Here is a 20,863-nt window from a genome sequence, read left to right on the forward strand (position 1 = left end):
TACAGAGGTTTGCTACAGGTCTGGGTTTTTTATTTGTGTTTGTTCTAAAGAAATCTCAGTTCAAATGTAAACCTAATATATCAGTGTTTTCATAAACAAGTGAACTGCTGAGATAGCTAGAAAGCTTACACTGGGTAACTGATCCACTTTTCTTGTATGTCTACTTTTCTTTTCCTCCCTCTGAAATAGTTTCCTTCTTCATTATCATAACCAATTTTGGTTTACCCAGAGGTCTATCATTTATTCTACCATAAGTCTCTTCTTTCACTGTTTGTAGATGTAAAAGCACAGTGAATAAACAACAAAAACCTCTCTCACCTCTTATAAACCCTCCTGCCAAAAATGTATCTTAGATGCTTACAAGAGTGGTGGAAGAAAGAGCTTGGAAAGCACTATAAAAACAAATAAAACACCAAATACTAAAGACTGCCCTGCTGGTAAGTAAGGACACATGATCTGTGGTATTTAATTTGGGATTTGGGATATAATTCATAATTGTTATGCAATTAGTCCAGCAAGACCAAGATGTTCTTAAATTGTATTTCTTAATTCTTACCTGGAGAATTCCAACTATAAACGTCATACTGCCTTGTAGGAAATGTCCATCAACAAAGATCCCAAAGGAGAAGCAGCAGCCCAATTTGCCTTTAGTGATTTCACCAACAAACCATGGGCCTGAAAGAGGCAATGGACAGGAAAGGAATTTATATAACTATGACTCTGATTACACATATCACAAGATACATTTTAGGACTAATGAAGAAATATGGGACGAGTCATCTATAAGCATTCATTTGCATAGCTTTTCTTCTCTGTTAATCTCTGTTGTACCCAATATCCCAGCTAACCAATTATTTGCTCTTTTGCTCCCTGTTTCTCTAGATTATAAAATTGCCTAAGTGCTATATCTGGAATAGATTCCAGTAACAGACTGGAGTACATTCACAAATTTTAGAAGATTCTATTACAGTAATGCATTTACTTTCCTTTAAGAAGCAAAGAGGTACTCCATCGACACCATACTTAATTTTCCAGATAACTGAAATTTACTCCTTTAAGCAATAAGACTTCAACCACTTTAATCATTCTAAAATGTACTTATCTTTCTTATTAATATTAATGAATATGTTTCATCCTTTTCTTGCTGACCCACAATCCTTACTTTGTACATCAACTACATACTCTGGGTTAACATGTTCATAGCTTAACTCACTTTAATTTTTCAGCTGCAATGCCAGAATGACTTTTCTGTACTCCCTGTTATTATTTACTGCTCCTTCTCAATGTGCAGGCTTCTGGAACTACTATATTGTCAGGAGTGATTAAGAGACAGTCAGATTTCCCTTCTCAAAATGCAATACTATCATTTGCTGGTAAGAGTAGAGTTCAACTTTAAAAAGTCACAGGTAATTTTCTCAGATATATATTATATATACTCCATTAGATACATCTTAGTTTAAGTTTTAACCTTTAAAAATGAAACAACTTCTCCTCTTCTAATGTTTCCCTTTACAGTCAGGAAACAAATCACTTGCTTTGGTCCTAGTGGAAAACAAGTGCCTGAAACAGCCTCAACCCATCTTCTAACAAGGAAACCGACCTCCAAAGGGGAATCTGCCATAGCTTGTTATACAAAATTGTAAAGGGTCATATTTTTATTTAACTACCTTCTGTTCTCTGGTGAGAGTAACTAATGAGGAAATAAAAGTCCAAAGATGGACTGCTGCTGCTGCTGCTAAGTCACTTCAGTCGTGTCCGACTCTGTGTGACCCCATAGATGGAAGCCCACCAGGCTCCCCCGTCCCCGGGATTCTCCAGGCAAGAACACTGGAGTGGGTTGCCATTTCCTTCTCCAATGTGTGAAAGTGAAAAGTGAAAGTGAAGTCGCTCAGTCGTGTCCGACCTTTAGCGACCCCATGGACTGCAGCCTACCAGGCTCCTCCATCCATGGGATTTTCTAGGCAAGAGTACTGGAGTGGCTTGCCATTGCCTTCTCCGAAAGATGGACTAAACGTATAAAATATAGACTAAAGATATATTAACTCCTAAATGACTCTTAGTAAAGAACATTTGTAAAAAGTTTTAAAAAGAGACTCACAGGACTTTGTTTCCATAAATGACTAAAGTGATTTTGTCCATATTGAGTGTAATAATTAATATGAGAAGAGCTCAGATGCCTGAACTCACTGCTTATCTCGGCTTCTCTCTCTTTTGAGCTGAGTGCTTAGGAGTCACATGGTAGTGAAGAGTCATTCAACTACATAATAGGCATCGTGCTTACTGCTGCGCATAGAGAGGAACAGGATAGATAAGACATCAGTTGATATTCTAATGAGGGGAGAGAAGATATACACAGACGATAATCACAAATTCTGACAAAGTAATGAAAGAAATAAAGTGTGGTGAACTAGAGGACAAAACTTTCATATGATCAAAGGCTGCTCTGAGGAGACGATGTTTAAACGGAACTCCTGTCTTCTAATAAGTTTCTACACAAATACTGATTGTCACGGTCCTCTCGGCACCCTTGAGTTAGCGTGGTGTTGATTAAATGCGCTTTAAGTTAGGACATCTGTATCCCCCAGATCACGCCCCAGGAAATGGAGAAGCCACGTGCCAGGCATCGTGCTCCTCAGAGCCTAAATGGCTAATGTGAAAATTCTCAAACATTCTTGGGCAGAATTCTCCACAATTTTCAGGTTTCCTAAATGACTTACCCAGCACTGTATACAGGGTCAGCAACAACACAGAATAGTAGGAGATATTTAGTTTGCTCAAGACATGAAGGGAAAATGACGTCAAATTTATAAATCCCGGCAGTCCTAAACAGAATAAATTTGAAAAATCCAGTAAACACATTCAAAGTTCATGTTCTTTAAAATATTTTCTAGAAGACTTCCAATGGCTATCTACTACATCTTCAGCAAATCGTTTGTAATATGGATGACTTGACTTTAAATCAGAAGTTGGCAGGAATTCTGGTAAGCCATTTCACTTAGAATTACAGAGAAGTTCAAAGCAATGGTGTAGTTGCAAGATACATACACACACACACACACACACATAAATATTCTGTGCTCAAAAAATGATCAAGTCTTTGGTTTCCATGAGACTTAGTATCCGAATGTAGAAACTTCCAAAAGTTATATCAAAGTAAGTCAAAGGTCACCCAGTGTTCTGGGTGCACTGCAACACTATTTACAATAGCTAAGACATGGAAACAACCTAAATGTGTGCGTGCGTGTGTGCTCAGCCATGTCTTACTCTTTGCGACCCCACAGACTGTAGCCCACCAGGTTCTTCCATCCATGGAATTTTCGAGGCAAGAATACCAGACTGGGTTGCCATTTCCTATTCCAACACACTATGTATAAAACAGATCATCAACAAGGATCTACTGTATAGCAGCTTTGGTTCCAAATTGGGAGAACAGTACATGAAGGTTGTCTATAGTCACCCTGCTTATCTAACTTCTATGCAAAGTACATCATGCAAAATGCTGAGCTGGAAGAAGCACAAGTTAGAATCAAGATTGCAGGGAGAAATATCAATAATCTCAGATATGCTGATGACACCAAACTTACGACAGAAAGCAAAGAACTAAACAGCCTCTTGATGAAGGTGAAAGAGGAGAGTGAAACAGTTAGCTTAAAACTCAACTAAGATCATGGCCCCCGATCCCATCACTTCATGGCAAATAGATGGGGAAACAACGGAAACAGTGACAAGACTTTATTTTCTTGGACTCTAAAATCACTGTGAATGGTGACTGCAGCCATGAAATTAAAAGACGCTTGTTCCTTGGAAGAAAAGGTATGACCAACCTAGACAGCATATTAAAAAACAGAGACATTACTTTGCCAACCAACGTCTGTAGTCAAAGCTATAGTTTTTCCAGTAGTCACGTACAGATGTGAGAGCTGGACAGTAACAAACGATGAGAGCCAAAGAACTGATGCCTTCAAACTGTGGTCCTGGAGAAGACTCTTGAGAGTCCCTTGGACAGCAAGGAGTTCAAACCAGTCAATCCTGAAGGAAATCAGTCCTGAATATTCATCGGAAGGACTAATGCTGAAGATGAAGCCCCAATACTGGCCACCTGATGTGAAGAGCCAACTCACTGGAAAAGACCCTGATACTGGGAAAGATTGAAGGCAGGAGGAGAAGGGGACCACAGAGGATGAGACAGTTGGATGGCCTCACCAACTCAATGGACATGAGTCTGAGCAAGCTCCAGGAGCTGGTGATGGAGAGGGAAGCCTGGTGTGTGACAATCCATAGGGTCACAAAGAGTTGGCCATGAGTGAGTGTCTGAACAGCAACAACTGTACAGCACAGGGAGCTCTGCTCAGTGTTCTGTGATGACCTCCATGAGGAGAGAACCTGAGAGAGAATGGACACATGCATGTGTTTACCTGAATCACTGTGCTGTGTACCTGAAACACAACAGTATAAATCAAATATACTCCAATAAATTTTTTTAAACTATATATATATCTCTCAAAGGCAAATATCAAACTTTAATCTTAAGTATGAATATCTAAAGTTACCATGAATATCTGTCCAAATATTCCCTTCCTATATGTGATGCAGCTCTTAACTCAGTTATCCTCTTACTTCAACTGAAAGGGATCCCTAAAAGATCTCCAGATTAACACCTCTGAAAATACAGTGCCAGAAAGCCAAAGCGCCAGGGCTTTATTCTGCAGCCACAGACTAGAGCATCACAGATCCTCAGCCCAGCCAGCCATTTCACTGGTCTGCGGCTGGTCGTATACCAGGTATCAGAAGACTGTGATGGGAAGCTCAGGACACACTGAGCAACACCTGAGGGCAAACTGTCTAAAGGACTGGCCCCAGGGAAAGACAGCCTGATAGAAGTTAAACGGCAGGTCTTCCCTAGTAGACCAGCACGTTCATTTTACACTCATAACACTGTGCAACCCGACAGACGGTCACAGACGAAGCCTGACGCCGCGCGGCCTTTCTCACCCTGTGTGTTGCACCCTTCCTGCTCATCCCTCTCTCGTTCCAGCCTGGTACTCCTCAGGGGATGATCCACGTATCCATCCATCATCATTGTTTATTTATTTTAAATATAGCATTCTTTAGCCTGAGAGGCAGCTATGCTCTACATTTTAAGAAATGATTCTCTACTTGAACCATTCATTAGAATAACCTGGGGGAACTTTTAGAAAATACTCATGCCCAAGTCTCACCCTCCAGAGATTCTGATTTAGTTGGCCTGGCAAAGAGGGGAGTTGAGGCAGCAACCCAGGGGATTCTAGGCAGCAGGACTGAGAAATACTGCTCTGGACAGAGCTGTGCTTCTCAGCCCTACCACACACTGGAATCATCTGAGGAGCTTTAAAAAATACTGATGCTTAGGTCCTACCCGCAGACATTCTGTGTAAGCACTGAAAGTACTGTGTAGACACTGCGATTTTAAAAGTTCTCCAGGGCATTCTAAGGTGTAGTCAGATTGAGAAGTGTTGTTTACAGAAAAGAACTGACCTGGAGTCAGACTCTTATTAGTTGTAAGACACTAGATAACCTACATTAACTCTGCAATCCTCAGTTTTCTAGTCTTTAAATGGGAAACAATAATACCTACCCTCACAGGATTGTTGTAAGATTAAGATAATATAAGTAAAAATACGTTGTGAATTTTAAATAACTATACAAAAATACTGGTAGTACCACATGAGGTTGAGGCTTCCCTCAATATTTATTTATTTACATTTTGTGCAATAATGCTTTTTGAACTTTTTCACAGAATTTTTTAAAATATATATAAGCAGGAAAACATTCAGTAGGATATGTATACTACCTATGCAGTTAACCATCTTATGTTTTAATCTTTACTACAGTCCTCCCCTTCCCCACAATGTTCCTGGGATTTCATCCAAGCCAGGAAGGAATAAGGAATATTTACTTCAACAAATGTCAATATTTATTGTCTGTAATACACAAACTCAGAGCTGGGTGCTGTAGAAAACAGAAAAGAAGTACTAAACAAAAACTCCTATACTGAGGAACATGAGTCTGATTGAGGAGAAAATATATACATTTGAAGTTGTGATATAAACAAGGTGATTGCTGGTTAAGCACAGAATTAATCCTTAGGAAGGACTCTTGGGATTCAGAGACACAAAAGTTCATTATGACCTGGAATGGTTGGAGAAAATGGTACGGAAAAGGGGGTTTGAAGTGAACACGATAGTTTGAAGGATGCACCTCACAGAGTTCAGGCAAAGACAGTCTGCACTGGTATTTATTTAGTCAGGAGATTATGGGATGCATAAAAGTAAGGCCTTCTAAGAATAAAAGGAACCCATGGTGACTAACCGTTATGCTCTGCATATGCTTGATACCGAAAAATAATGAGAACAATGAGCTGCATCAGCGCAATCATCACAAATATGACCCGGGCCTGCAGACAAAGAGAAATTAACATGGAACAGACATATGGCTACATCTTCAGTTTTTATAAACAGCCCCTTTAACACAAATGGAAATGACATTATTAAGAGAAATGACTATCTAAGAAAAATATACAGTCAAAGAGAATTGAAAATCTGATGCAGCAAAGAAGATAAGTTGCCTCAGCATTTGTCTTTTAAGATTTGGATACCTGGACCAACATTGAAACTAAATAATCTCTTACAGTTACATAAAATCAAATTAAAATAGTCCACTTTCAGTGTACTAGGTTAAGTATAATTTGTGCTGTTTTATTTAAAGTCTTAAAAGAGTGTTACAAACTTACAGTTACAGGGGGAGGGCAGAAGGGGAGAAGGGATAGTTAGGTAGTTTGGGATGGACATGTACATACTGCTATATTTAAAGTGGATAATCAACAAAGACCTACTGTATAGCACAGGGAACTCTGCTCAATATTATGTAACAACCTATATGGAAAAAGAATTTGAAAAAAAATAGATACATGTAAATGTATAACTGAATCACTTTGCTGTACACTTGAAACTAGCACAACACTGTTAATCAACTACACTCCAATATAAAATAAAAAGTTTTTTTAAAAAGTATAAAAGTGGAAAAAAAAAACAGTATGCAGTACACCACAAGCTGAATGAACGGAGACTGCATTTCCTTATGCTTTCTCCACCAGGAAATCACTCACTTGAAGATTAACTCATAGTAAAGAGACATGTAATCTAGGTTCTTGTTCTCCAAGGACAGGCCCCAGGTAATCTCTGGAATCACCTTGAGCCTCTTAGGAATGCAGAGTCTCAGGCCCCATTTCAGCTCTACTAATCAGAATCAGCCTCTTATTCACATTTCCAGGTGATTCATAAGTACACCAAAGTTTTCAAAGCCTGATCTAGGTGACTATTAAAAATCACCAAAAAAAAAAGAAGATTTGTAAAAATGAGATGCAAATGCCCATTAGGCATATTTTTTAATGTTCAATCACACAAGTAATAAAAGTAAATTAAAATAATAAGTAATGCACATTAAGTCTGTGAGGATATAAGAGGATATTAAGCTATCTTTGGAAGGTGAAATGAAAGGGGTTTAAATTTTCTTCTCAACATTTTAGTGCACTTTATGTTAACACCCAGGAGAGGGAGATCTGAGGAAACCAGACTGTAAATTGCCAAATATTCTCTGAAAGACAGTTTGACAGTGTATTAAAAACTAAAAAAAAACAACAAAAAAATTTATTCATTCAAGAAATACTTATTTGAGGGTCTACTTGTGTTAGGCATACCAAAAAGACATTCTTATCTTTTCATGAGGGAGAAGAGACCAAAAACAACAAATATAATAAATAATTTTAAAATCTGTGTAATTATATAAATTATATAATAAATAAATGAAGCATGTAGAATAATGTGTCCATTCTTTGATCCAACAATTCATTTCCAGAAATTTCCAGAAAACTATTAAATGCAGAAACAAGCAATATGTTTACAGTAGAGGGAAAAACTGGAAACAAATGCTCAACAATAGGGAAATGGTCAAATAAATTAAGGTATATCTATGACAATATAATACAGCCAATAAGCATCATTTATAAAACAAATCTGATGTAAGAAAATCATCAAAACAAATTCCTCAGTAGAAGAAATCAAATGGAAAAAGAGAATGAAAAGTATATTACCATTTTACAGTAAAAACTTATATCCAAATGTAAATAAGAGAAAAATAAACAAATAGTATTCTAAGGAGAAATACAATGGTTCTAATGGTTAGTGTGATAAAAGAATGATGTGGGGTTCATTATACTTTATTTCTAAATTTTCCAGTTTTTCTATATTAAGCATGTATTATTTATGTGGGAAGAAATATTTTTGAAATATCCTAATTTAGCACAGCTCCTATAATTCCCTTAGTGATCCTTGCTTTATGTCATTACTTAGAACCAGGTTCCAGAACAGGTACTACATGTCCTGTGTCTCCTCTTCTTTTAATTCAAATCAATTTTAAAGTCATTGTATTCTTCTAGACAAACAACTAAACTTTTAAGTTGATAAGGTTCTGCTTTCTCATCACGAGTATATTATTTATGACATTAGACCTACCAAATCTAGTAAAAACATATATAATACTAAGTTGAATTTACTCACCACAGTACAATGGTCAGTTAGGAGAATAAATGATGCCAGGGGATCAAATCTGAGATGAATATCCTCTCGAGCTGAAAATATGTGGTGAACACTCTTACTTCTTCCAGCAGAATCCTAGTAATAAGCACAAGAGGAAAGCAACCCTCAATATGTACAATGGTCCAGGATTAAGTTTCCAATAATTTTCGTCCATTATCTCAGAATAAGTGACACCTTTTTTCATTTATTTTTGAGTCTTCCTATGAGAAATTGATTTTTTTTCCAGAGTATCTTCGTACTTTATTTTTTTTCACTTTAAACTTTTAATTTTGTACTGGGGTATAGCTGATTAACAATGTTGTAGTTGCAGGTGAACATATGAGCACTTCAAATAAAACTTCTTTTAAACTTTGTGATTCTAGATTTGAATTGGAAATATCAGTGTATATCACAAAGTAGTCCTAAAAAAACAAATCTGTATTTCCCTTTGTTTATTGAAAAGACATAAAAACAGTAATGAGCTAGCTGGGCTAGTGCCCAGATTTTGGACTCAAAATAAAATTCCCCACTACAAGAAACCAATGGTCTTTAGAGAAATAGCTGATTCCAATTCTTTTTTTTTTTTTTTTTAATTTTTGAGTAAGAAATACACGAGGCCTTGGAACATCTTTGTACCAGAAAGCAAGAAAATGTAACAAGGACTATTAGGATTGTATCAGAGGACTTCCGTTCCGTTCCGTCACTCAGAGGACTTAGTGTCCAACTTAAAGAGGCTCCTACTAGCCAAAGATGGGACGATTGAGCATCAAAAAAAAAATAAATGCAATGGAGTGAAAAATACCAACCACGTTTTTTTAAACTATGACTTCATAATGATACTAAAAGACTCATTTGGTGACCTTTGGCAGACGGTAGAGAACTCATTATTCTGAAAGCAGGTTTAGAAAAGGGAAGGTGGAGGATGAATGAAGACTTTATCCTGCCTTTCCCATATGAACTCTGTATCTGGGGATCAAATAGGTGAGGCAAATTTTTTCTTTATGGGAATCTTCTAATTAATACTCATATAAGTAAGAGTGGCAATTTGAATATCACCATTTTATAACTCCAATGAAATAATGTATTAGTCTCAGACTCTCAGTAGGTGCTAGAATTCCCACAGTGAAAAGCTGGTTGGGTACTTCATAATGAATGGAGGATAAGCCAGCAATGTGCTGGCACTGACTTGTCTGACAAGGGCCAATTGCTACATGTTCAGGAACTCTGCAGACCAGCTAATGTGTTGGTAGCTTAAAACCAGCTACAGGAGGAATATTTATACTATGGAAATTGGGATAAAACAAGTTCGTCCCTTCAAACATGCCCCAAGTTAGTAGTTAAACATTTACCAGCACACCACTGTGTAGGGTCAACAATATCTACATACAGTGATCAATTTTGATATTGTTAAAAGAGAGACAACCAGATATTATAGACTTCTGATAAAAGCATAAAACACCAAAGGAAGTATTCCTGCCAGAAAACAGACTCAAATATGATCAAACCTTAAAATATAACTACCAGTTACAGAAACTAGAGGGGATGGAGAATCATACTATGTAATACCACATGGATACAAATGGAAAAAATCCAGAATACAGAAACACTAGAGGATAAAAGGTCCAGTTTCCAAAGCAAACAAATTGCAAGGGGGAAAAAGGAAGGAGGATGGAAAGATAACCTACAGATTAAGAAACTGAAAAGACAAATCAGCTAAATGCAATATTTGAGCCTTGTCTGAATTCTGATTTGAACCAAACAAATGCAATATAAATGACAAAATGGGAAAACTGCAACATTAGCTGGATAGTTTCAAATTAAGGTATAAGTGTTAATTTTTCAGGTGTGATATGGTATTATCATTACTTTTTAAAAATAGTTATCTTTTAGTGATACATACTGTCATATTAATATTTACACAGATGAAATAACATTGTGGTACACAGAGAAGTAGATGGGGTATAGATGAAACAAGACTGTTCATGAGTTGATAATCTTTAAAGTTCGGCTATTCGTTAAGTTGGGAATTCATTATAGTATTATCTCTTGCATTTATTTAAAAAATTCCCTATCGTGAAAAGCTTTAAACTAGCAAAAAGAACTTGCACTGGTGTTTATCAAACTTTTATTCCTCAAATGTTCTTACTCTGAATTACATATTTTTGGGTTTTTTTTTTAAGTTCTTATTTTAATGCAAGGATTCTCTTTGAGAGAGATTTCTAGAGTTTACTCTTTAAATGGGCAAAGCAGGCACAATAATCTTACATTCTGGTTTTCAAACTTTAGTGCACATCAGAATCACCTGGAGGGATTGTCAAAACATAGGGTTAGCTTCCATCTCCAGAGTGTCTGATTCATAGTTTTGAGATGGGACTTCTAATGAGTTTCCAGGTGATGTTGATGCTACTACTTCAGGAACCACACTGAGAACTGATTGAAAGGTCTAGTTGGTACTAGGTTGCCTGGAAATGTACAGATATTCAATAAATACATGCATAGATAAAATAAATCAGTGTCTTCTCCCATGAAGTTTTCTCTCAGACTTATCTATATGTAAACTATATTTGTAAATACAAATATCTATATGTAAACTATATAAACTTATCTATATGCAAACTATATGTAAATCTGTATGTAAAAGGACAGAATTTTCTCACTGATGAATAAGGGGACTGCTGCTGCTACTGCTAAGTCACTTCAGTCGTGTCCGACTCTGTGCGAGCCCATAGACGGAAGCCCACCAGGCTCCCCCATCCCTGGGATTCTCCAGGCAAGAACACTGGAGTGGGTTGCCATTTCCTTCTCCAATGTGTGAAAGTGAAAAGTGAAAGTGAAGTCACTCAGTCGTGTCCTACCCTTAGCGACCCCACAGACTACAGCCAACCAGGCTCCTCCATCCATGGGATTTTCTAGGCAATAGTGGCTTGCCATTGCCTTCTCCGGAATAAGGGGACTAGGTTCCCTATTTTAGTATTCAGTAGACTAATTTCTTAGAATTATATTCATATAGACAGAAAACAGATCAGTGGTTGCCTTAAATGGGGGTAGAAGGAAAGCTGTTGCAAAAGGGCATAAGAAGACTTTTGAGGGAGACAGATGGTATGGATTGTAGGAACGGTTTCAAGGATGTGTAAGTAAGTAAAACTCACCAAACTGTACTCTTAAATATATGGGGTTTTACTCTTGCCTAGAAAATCGCATGGACAGAGGAGCCTGGTGGGCTGCAGTCTATGGAGTCGCTACTAGTCCGACACGACTGAGCTACTTCACTTTCACTTTTCACTTTCATGCATTGGAGAAGGAAATGGCAACCCACTCCAGTGTTCTTGCCTGGAGAATCCCAGGGATGGCGGAGCCTGGTCGGCTGTCATCTATGGGGTCGCACAGAGTCGGACATGACTGAAGCGACTTAGCAGCAGCAGCAGCAAATATAAATTACATCTCAAAAATGTAAGAAATATGAAACATATAAAAATATATGTTATTTCACATTTTTACTAAGGATTCAACTAAGCAGGCAGGAATGTTTTGAGGAAAGTGAACTATGGTTTCTTCCTTATAAAACAAGCAATCCAAAGATTTGGGAGTTCTACCTTCCTGCAAGGAGCAGGTCTCCTGTGGTTGCTCTCACTTCTTCCCCGTGACTGTAAAGATAGGGAACAATTTATTCTATGTGTACTTATATCTTCAAGTCGTTTTAAAATAAGCCAACTTCTAATATGAAAGACATTAAGGAGAGCATCCCCTCCTTCCACATCCTACCCATGAGTTTCTTCTTCCTTCTAAGCAGATGGGTGGCACTGCAAAGTGCCTTCTCCTGTTTCCTCGTCTATGAACTGGGGATAAAACTTACATCATGGAACATTGCTACATGGATTTAGTAAAAAAAAAAAAAAAAAAAATCCTAAGTGTCTTAGAAGAAGCTCAGTAAATAGCTCCTTCCTGCTCAAAATCCTTCTCTGAGACACACATATAAAAAAGATGAGACTAATTACATGTGTTTTCTGAAGGATTACTTGGCAATCTTCAAACTCAGACTTAACATTAAAAGATCAGCTTCAAACTGTCATCAAACCATAGTGTGGTAGAGATTGACAGGTTTTTTTTTCCCAGAAACTAATTTTTTAGCACAGTCTACCACCTAACGCGTTTCAGTATATTGATAAAACTGCTCTATTTTGGTAATGAGGATCACTTTCTACTCTGGCAGGTCTGCTGAATTAAATGCCCCACAAGCTGAATCACAAAAGGGATAGGCAGGCAGTCACTGCACACCCTATCAATGCCCACTCCTCCCAAAAAAAATCTCTTTGATGCCTTGAAACTTCTCTATCCTAGGCTTTCAAAATAGTAAAAATAATTTTTTTACTATGTGTACTTATATCTTCAAGTCATTTTAAAATAAGCCAACTTCTAATATGAAAGACATTAAGGAGAACATCCCCTCCTTCCACATCCTACCCATGAGTACAGCAATCAAAGGTGTGGACGCATAAATACATGTTCTCTGACTTATTCTATTATCTTTAGGTATATTGGGGAAATTCTGGCCAAAGTTGGAAGAAAGCAAAAGAATGATTCCCTGGGATTAAAAAAGAGGGAACTGTAGTTGGTAGTTGCACACTCATGTTCTCTGCCCAGTTTTCAGTCTAACAGCAGAATTGCTCCTGAGTGTCTATGTTCAGAACGTATTAAATCCAATGTATTCAAAATTTTTTACTTAGTTTCATCTTAATCAACTGACTAAAAAAAAAAAATCAAAGTTCAATGTGGCTACTAAGCATTTACATACCAAGTTGAAAATTACTAACTTACCTGAACGATTACTTCTATGTTATGTGTCTTATTACTGTAGTTTCTCGGGTTCCACTTTAGTATGAAAATAGGACCAGACAAATGACTAGCTTGCCCTAAATGAACTCCATCAATCTTAACTGCAACTGAAGTAATGGAGGATAAGGAAAAGGCCAAGACTCTAAAATGAAAGCATAAATGCATGGTTTTAGGTATTTGCCATTGTTTCTATAAAGAATAACCCTGTTATAACCTGAAAAGATGTAAGTATAGTAAACCTTCTATCAGTTGATCTTCAGGTTCCTGAGATGTGGAACCTGTGGATTCAACCAACAATGGATTGAAAATATTCAAAAAAGAAAAATTTCACAAAACTTGCATTTGCCTTGCACCAGCAACTATTTACACAGACGTTACATTGTATTAGGTATTATTAAGTAATCTGTTATTGTTCAGTCACTAAGTTGTATCCAACTCTTTTGCAACCCCATGGAATATAGCCCAGCAGATCCTTTGTCCATGGGATTTCCCAGGCAAAAATACTGGAGTGGGTTGCCATTTCCTTCTCCAGGGGATCTTCCCAACCCAGGGATTGAACACGCATCTCCAACATTGCAGGCAGATTCTTTACCACTGAGCCACCAGAAAAGTCCATAGGTAATCTAGGTAAGATGTGAAGTACAGGTTATAGGCAAATACTACACCATATTACATAAGGGACTTGAGCATCTGAAGACTCTGGTATTTGCAGGGGGTCCTGGAATCAATCGCGCAGAGATACTGAAGGGCAACTGTAAAACAGACCATTACACTCTGCAACTGTTCATACGACACTATTCATATGATCTGATTTCTTTTTTAACGGTGGCTTCTGGAGTTGTATAACTCAGCAAACCTGAAAAAGTGAGAAGTTAGAAACTACTCTAAATCTAAATCTGATATCCAGCTCCTATCAAGAAACATAACCGAGAGATATATGTTCCACTTACCTAGTAATCAAAAGAAATAAAACAGCTTGGTACCCTTTTTTTCCAGAATAATGAGTAAATATTTTAAAAAGTACAGTATCCAATAATGATAAGGGTTCTGTGAAATCTGCACTCCTATTTCTTGGTAACATTATAAATTAGTACCTGTTTTAAAAAATAATCAGGTTCCTTGTACACTGCTGGTGAGCATGTGAAATGACACAGCCACTATGGAAAACAGTATGGCAGTTTCTCAAAAAATTAAACATAGAATTACCAAATGATCCAGCAATTCCACTTCTGAATATATACCCAAAAGAACTGAAAGCAGTGACTGGAACACATATATTTATACACACATTCATAGCATTATTCACAATAGTGAAAAGGTGGAAGCAAAAGTGTCTATCAACAGATGAATAGGCTGGTAGTTTTAGTTGCTCAGTTCAGTTCAGTTCAGTCAGTCGCTCAATCGTGTCCGACTCTTTGCGACCCCATGAATCACAGCACTCCAGGCCTCCCTGTCCATCACCAACTCCCGGAGTTCACTCAAACTCATCTCCATCGAGTCGTGTCCAGCTCTTTTGCAACCCCATGGACTATAGCCCACCAGGCTCCTCTGTCCTTGGGACTCTCCAGGCAAGAATACTGGAGTGGGTGGCCATTTCCTTCTCCAGGGGATCTTCCCGATCCAGGGATCAAACTTGGGTCTCCTGCATTGCTAGCAGACTCTTTGACAACTGAGCCACCTCAACAGATGAATGGATAAGCAAAATATGGTATATACGTGCAATGAAATAATATTCAGCCTTAAAAAAGAAGAAGATTCTGATACATGCTTCAAAATTGGTGAAGACAGAATTCCTTGGTGGCACAGTGGATAAGAATCTGTCTCCTGATGCAGGGGACATGGGTTCGATCCCTGGAATGGGAACATTCCTCATGCCTCAGAGCAACTAAGCCATTACACAACTTGTAGGCCGTAACTACTGAAGCCTGTGCACCTAGAGCTTGTGCTCCGCAACAAGAGAAGCCACTGGAGTGAGAAGCCTGCACATCACCAACTAGAGAGCAGTCCCAGCTCGCTGCAACTAGAGAAAGCCCATGCAGCAGTGAAGACCCAATGCAACCAGAAAGAAACAAATAAATCTTAAAAAAAAAAATGGGTGAAGACATTACACTAAATGAAAGAAGCCAGTCACCAAAGGCCAGATATATGATTCTCCTATATGAAGTACCTAAAGTAGTCAAGTTCATAGAGACGGAAAGTAGAATAATGGTTGCTGGGGGCTGCAGGGAGGGAGAATAGGGAGTTAGTGTTGAATGGGTACAGAGTTACAGTTTTGGAAGATAAAACAAATGGTGGTGATGGTTGTACAACAATATGAAAGTACTGTACACTAAAAATGGTTAACATGGGAAATTTTATGTATATTTTACCAAATTTTTTTTAAAAAAGTAATGATTTTAGTTGCAAAAAAATAAAGTAGTTAGAAAACCTTTATCAACAGTCACAAGGGAATTCAAACTATTTCAGCTGGAATCCCATTTCTAGAACTCTATCGAAAGCAATTATTCAAATGAAGGAAGAATCTATATGCATCAGATGTTCATCCTCAAACTAGAAGAAAATCTAAAAGTTCACCAGGAAGGTAGGAAAATAGTTCTATATACTATGATCCATTCTCTCTGTTGACAGAAAAAAGGTCGGAATTAGAATACACTGTACTCTATGATTCAGTTCAGTTCAGTTCAGTAGCTCAGTCGTGTCCGACTCTCGATTATGACTATGTAAATACATGCCTGAAAGAGAATGTCTGAGAAAGAAAACTCATGTTAACAATAGTTCTATTAGGGGGTGGGGGCTGGAACAGGAATACACATATAATCCCATTACCCTATTTTCCAAAAGTTATGTCATGCTACTTTGCAAAATAAAATTTTAAAAAGTATATTAAAACAAGTGTCCTTATGTTTGCAAAAGGTTATAAGTCTCTTTCCAAAAGGAATGGTAATGTTTCATTACGATTCTATTTAACACTACTCAGCCATAAAAAAGAACAAAATAATGCCATTTTCAGGAACATGGATGCAACTAGAGATTATCACCGTAAGTGAAGTAAGTCAGAAAGATGAAGACAAATACTCTATGATATCACTTATATGTGGAATCTAAAACACGACACAAATGAACTTATCTATGAAACAGAAACAGAATCAGGGACATAGAGATAGAATGCCAAGGGGGAGGGGAGTGGGAGAGGGTTGGACTGGTATATATAGAATAGAGAAACAATAAGGTCCTACTGTACAGCACTGGAAACTATATTCAGTATCTTGTGATAAACCATAATGGAAAAGAAAATGAAACAGAATGTATTTAAATGTGTAACTGAATCACTTTGTTGTACAGGAATAATTGACACAACATTGTAATTCAACCAGACTTCAATAAAAAATAAGTTGGGACCTCCCTGGACGTCCAGTGGTTAAGACTCCATGCTTTCACTGCAAGGGACATAGGTTCAATCCCTGGTTGGGGAACCAGGATCCCCCATGCTGCACAGCAGAGCCAGAAAAAATTAAAAAAGAAAAAATATTCCATTGACATATACTGTCAAATTCATATGCCAAATGAATTTTCAATTCCATAAGGTTTATACAGCTTTTGCTTTTTTGAGAGGCTATGCAGCAAAATGTTAAAATATATATTTCTGATCTATGATATAAATTTGTTACAGTAGGATACTAATGAATAGATACATTATGATTATGGCAATGTAAAAACATGCATATACAAAAGGTGGAATAAAAGAAACAATAATGGTACAATTGTGGGTTTCTAAATTTTTTTTTAATTTCAGCAGCTTAAAAACTATGTATTTTTTAACTGAATGGGAATGAAATAGTAGGCAATGTATAAAATGTTTAGATTGTTGATAAAACTAAAGTGGGGCATCTCACAGCTTTCACATGAGAATGCAATCACAACAATTTATTCTCTGTCAATAACAAACTAAAAGTAAATTCTGAAAAATTGCTACATACCTGATGTGTGTTGAGTGAAGGAGTCTTTCTAGTGGTTCATGTTTAGCAGAGCTATAGAGAAGTGACTTAGGATTAGTGATAAGAACCACAGGCCACTCGCCAAAGATCAAATCTGCAAAGCTAAAGAGGTCATGATCAAAAGCAAAGATCCGGTACCTAGAAACCAGAGAACAATGAGGTAATTTACTCATTTCATATTTTAAGAGGGACTGAAGGATAAAAACAGAACAAAGGTAAAAATATAAAACTATACTTTCTGAGATGACTTATTGGAATGCAGAGTAAATAACATGGTCCCTGTTTCTTTCCTTGCGCCTTTCACTTTTACATTTTATGTGTCATACGTGACATTTGTCACAATTGGAATCTGATTGAAACAATGAATTTTCACTGTGTCCTAAAATAATGCCTGGTATATAGCATGTACTCTTAATTTTTAAATAAATGTTAATTGAATTAAATCATTTGATTTCTATACTTTAAGACTATTTTGAACCTAAAATATTCATCATAAGCCTAACATCTAACATTCTTCATCCTATCAACAATGCTACATAAAATATTAAAATGAGCACAATTAGAAACCTTTAATTCTTCTTTAAAACATTTATTTTTATAATTTCAAAGAAAATAGCAAAAGTTAAGTGGTCTTGATTTTCTAAATGCACATTGAAAGGTATAACTATTCATTAAAGAGTAAGCAAAGTTTTGTATTTTCTAACTTTTAAAACTGAGGAGAAAAATGATTAGCTATGGCTGAAACAATAGTGCTCACCAAATATTCCATGTGCTCCCCTGCATTTCCCAGTCTCCCTGGTATTAGGTTTGGACCATGTGACTAGTTCTGGCCAATGTACTTAAGTACAAAGTACTTCTGGTCCAAAGTACTTAAGAGTGGGTATGAGTTCTCCATGCTCTCTTCCCTGCCCTGGAATTGAGGTGTTGAAATAGTCACATTATAAGATGGAGGAAGTCTGAATCCCAGAATTACCCTGTGGCTGCGAATTTCCCTGACTCATACTATGAGTCATACTCCCAGTATGAGTTTACAAAAATGAAAAAAAAAACTAAACATCTGTTGGGTTAAGAAACTGATATTTCTAGATGTATCTGCATACACAACAAAGCCTAGTCTAATATTACTAATATACTAACTGTTTTTCAAAACTCTTCCAGGGAATTTCCTAGCAGTTCAATGGCTAGGACTCTGCACTTTCTTTTGCTGAGGGCATAGGTTCAGTCCCTGGTTGGGAAACTAAGGTCCCACAAGCAGCACAGTGAAGCTGGAAGAAAAAAAAAAAACTCTTCTATTGTACTAATACATAATATTAGGGCAAGACAGCTGGATGGCATCACTGACTCAGTTCAGTTCAGTTCAGTTCAGTCGCTCAGTTGTGTCCGACTCTCCGCGACCCCATGAATCAGTGGACATGAATTTGAGCAAGTTCCAGGAGATGGTGAAAGACAGGGAAGCCTGGCATGCTGCAGTCTATGCGGTCACAAACAGTTGGATACGACTGAGTGACTGAACAATACATAATAAAATTTAAACATTTATAAGGGCAGATAAAGGTTAGTTTCTTTCAGTAAGACAAACTCTAGGTAAAACCCTAGGGTGGAACACAGGAGAGCAGGCAGGAAGAGAAAGAAAGGAAATGGTTTCATAATTAACATGACTTAACTTGCAACTGTAGGATATATAAGAGATCAAGAAGTTGAACACGGTTTAGGACGGCTACCTGGTAAAAAGCAATTCTAGTCCAGCCCACAGCCTCACCATCATGAACAGGCAGGTCTTAGTTCAAAGTAACTACAGTTCAGTTCACTTCAGTCGATCAGTCGTGTCTGACTCTTTGTGACCCCATGAATCACAGCACGCGAGGCCTCCCTGTCCATCACCAACTCCCGGAGTACACTCAAACTCATGTCCACAGAGTCGGTGATGCCATCCAGCCATCTCATTCTCTGTCGTCCCCTTCTCCTCCTCCCGCCCCCAACCTTTCCCAGCATCAGAGTCTTTTCCAGTGAGTCAACTCGTCGCATGAGGTGGCCAAAGTATTGCACTTTCAGCTTTAGCATCAGTCCTTCCAATGAACACCCAGGATTGATCTCCTTTAGAATGGACTGGTTGCATCTTCTTGCAGTACAAGGGACTCTCAAGAGTCTTCTCCAACACCACAGTTCAAAAGCATCAATTCTTCGGCGATCAGCTTTCTTCACAGTCCAACTCTCACATCCATACATGACCACGGGAAAAACCATAGCCTTGACTAGACGGACCTTTATTGGCAAAGTAATGTTTCTGCTTTTTAATATACTATCAAGGTTGGTCATAACTTTCCTTCCAAGGAGTAAGCGTCTTTTAATTTCATGGCTGCAATCAGCATCTGCAGTGATTTTGGAGCCCCCAAAAATAAAGTCTGACACTGTTTCCACCTATTTCCCATGAAGTGATGGGACCAGATGCCATGATCTTTGTTTTCTGAATGTTGAGCTTCAAGCCAACATTTTCACTCTCCTCTTTCAATTTCATCAAGAGGCTTTTGAGTTCCTCTTCACTTTCTGCCATAAGGGTAGTGTCATCTGCATATCTGAGGTTATTGATATTTCTCCCGGCAATCTTGATTCCAGCTTGTGCTTCTTCCAGTCCAGCATTCCTCATGATGTACTCTGCATATAAGTTAAATAAGCAAGGTGAAAATATACAGCCTTGATGTACTCCTTTTCCTATTTGGAACCAGTCTGTTGTTCCATGTCCAGTTCTGACTGTTGCTTCCTGACCTGCATACAGGTTTCTCAAGAGACAGGTCAGGTGGTCTGGGATTCCCATCTCTTTCAGAATGTTCCACAGTTTATTGTGATCCACACCTTCAAAGGCTTTGGCATAGTCAATGAAGCAGAAATAGATGTTTTTCTGGAACTCTCTTGCTTTCTCCATGATCCAGCGGATGTTGGCAATTTGATCTCTGGTGCCTCTGCCTTTTCTAAAACCTGCTTGAACATCTGGGAGTTCACGGTTCACATATTGCTAAAGCCTGGCTTGGAGAATTTTGAGCATGACTTTACTAGCGTGTGAGATGAGTGCAATTGTGCGGTAGTTTGAGCATTCTTTGGCATTGCCTTTCTTTGGGATTGGAATGAAGACTGACCTTTTCCAGTCCTGTGGCCACTGCTGAGTTTTCCAAATTTGCTGGCATATTGAGTGCAGCACTTTCACAGCATCATCTTTCAAGATTTGAAATAGCTCAACTGGAATTCCATCACCTCCACTAGCTTTGTTCGTAGTGATGCTTTCTAAGGCCCACTTGACTTCACATTCCAAGATGTCTGGCTCTAGGTCAGTGATCACGTTATCGTGACTATCTTGGTCATGAAGATCTTTTTTGTACAGTTCTTCTGTGTATTCTTGCCACCTCTTCTTAATATCTTCTGCTTCTGATA

General features: G+C 37.8%; 1 protein-coding gene across 6 annotated transcripts in view; it reads right to left on the reverse strand.

Annotated features, from left to right (window-relative positions):
* Nucleotides 1–20,863, reverse strand: part of TMEM62 (transmembrane protein 62) — a 57,417-nt gene that overhangs the window by 3,209 nt on the left and 33,345 nt on the right. For 3 of the 6 annotated variants that reach the window (XM_055437187.2, XM_088839752.1, XM_088839751.1), the window contains 6 exons: nucleotides 17,423–17,578; nucleotides 13,428–13,587; nucleotides 8,595–8,708; nucleotides 6,349–6,433; nucleotides 2,718–2,822; nucleotides 557–675 (listed from right to left, as the gene is read on the reverse strand). In XM_055437187.2, coding sequence (XP_055293162.2) covers nucleotides 557–675; nucleotides 2,718–2,822; nucleotides 6,349–6,433; nucleotides 8,595–8,708; nucleotides 13,428–13,587; nucleotides 17,423–17,578 — 739 coding nt within the window. The remainder of the gene's footprint in view (nucleotides 1–556; nucleotides 676–2,717; nucleotides 2,823–6,348; nucleotides 6,434–8,594; nucleotides 8,709–13,427; nucleotides 13,588–17,422; nucleotides 17,579–20,863) is intronic. The other 3 variants (XM_088839753.1, XM_088839749.1, XM_088839748.1) reach the window with 2 other exon arrangements.

Source organism: Moschus berezovskii, chromosome 9, assembly GCF_049115385.1.
Source record: "Moschus berezovskii isolate FMDL1 chromosome 9, NW_MosBer_1.0, whole genome shotgun sequence".
Classification (NCBI taxonomy): Eukaryota; Metazoa; Chordata; class Mammalia; order Artiodactyla; family Moschidae; genus Moschus; species Moschus berezovskii.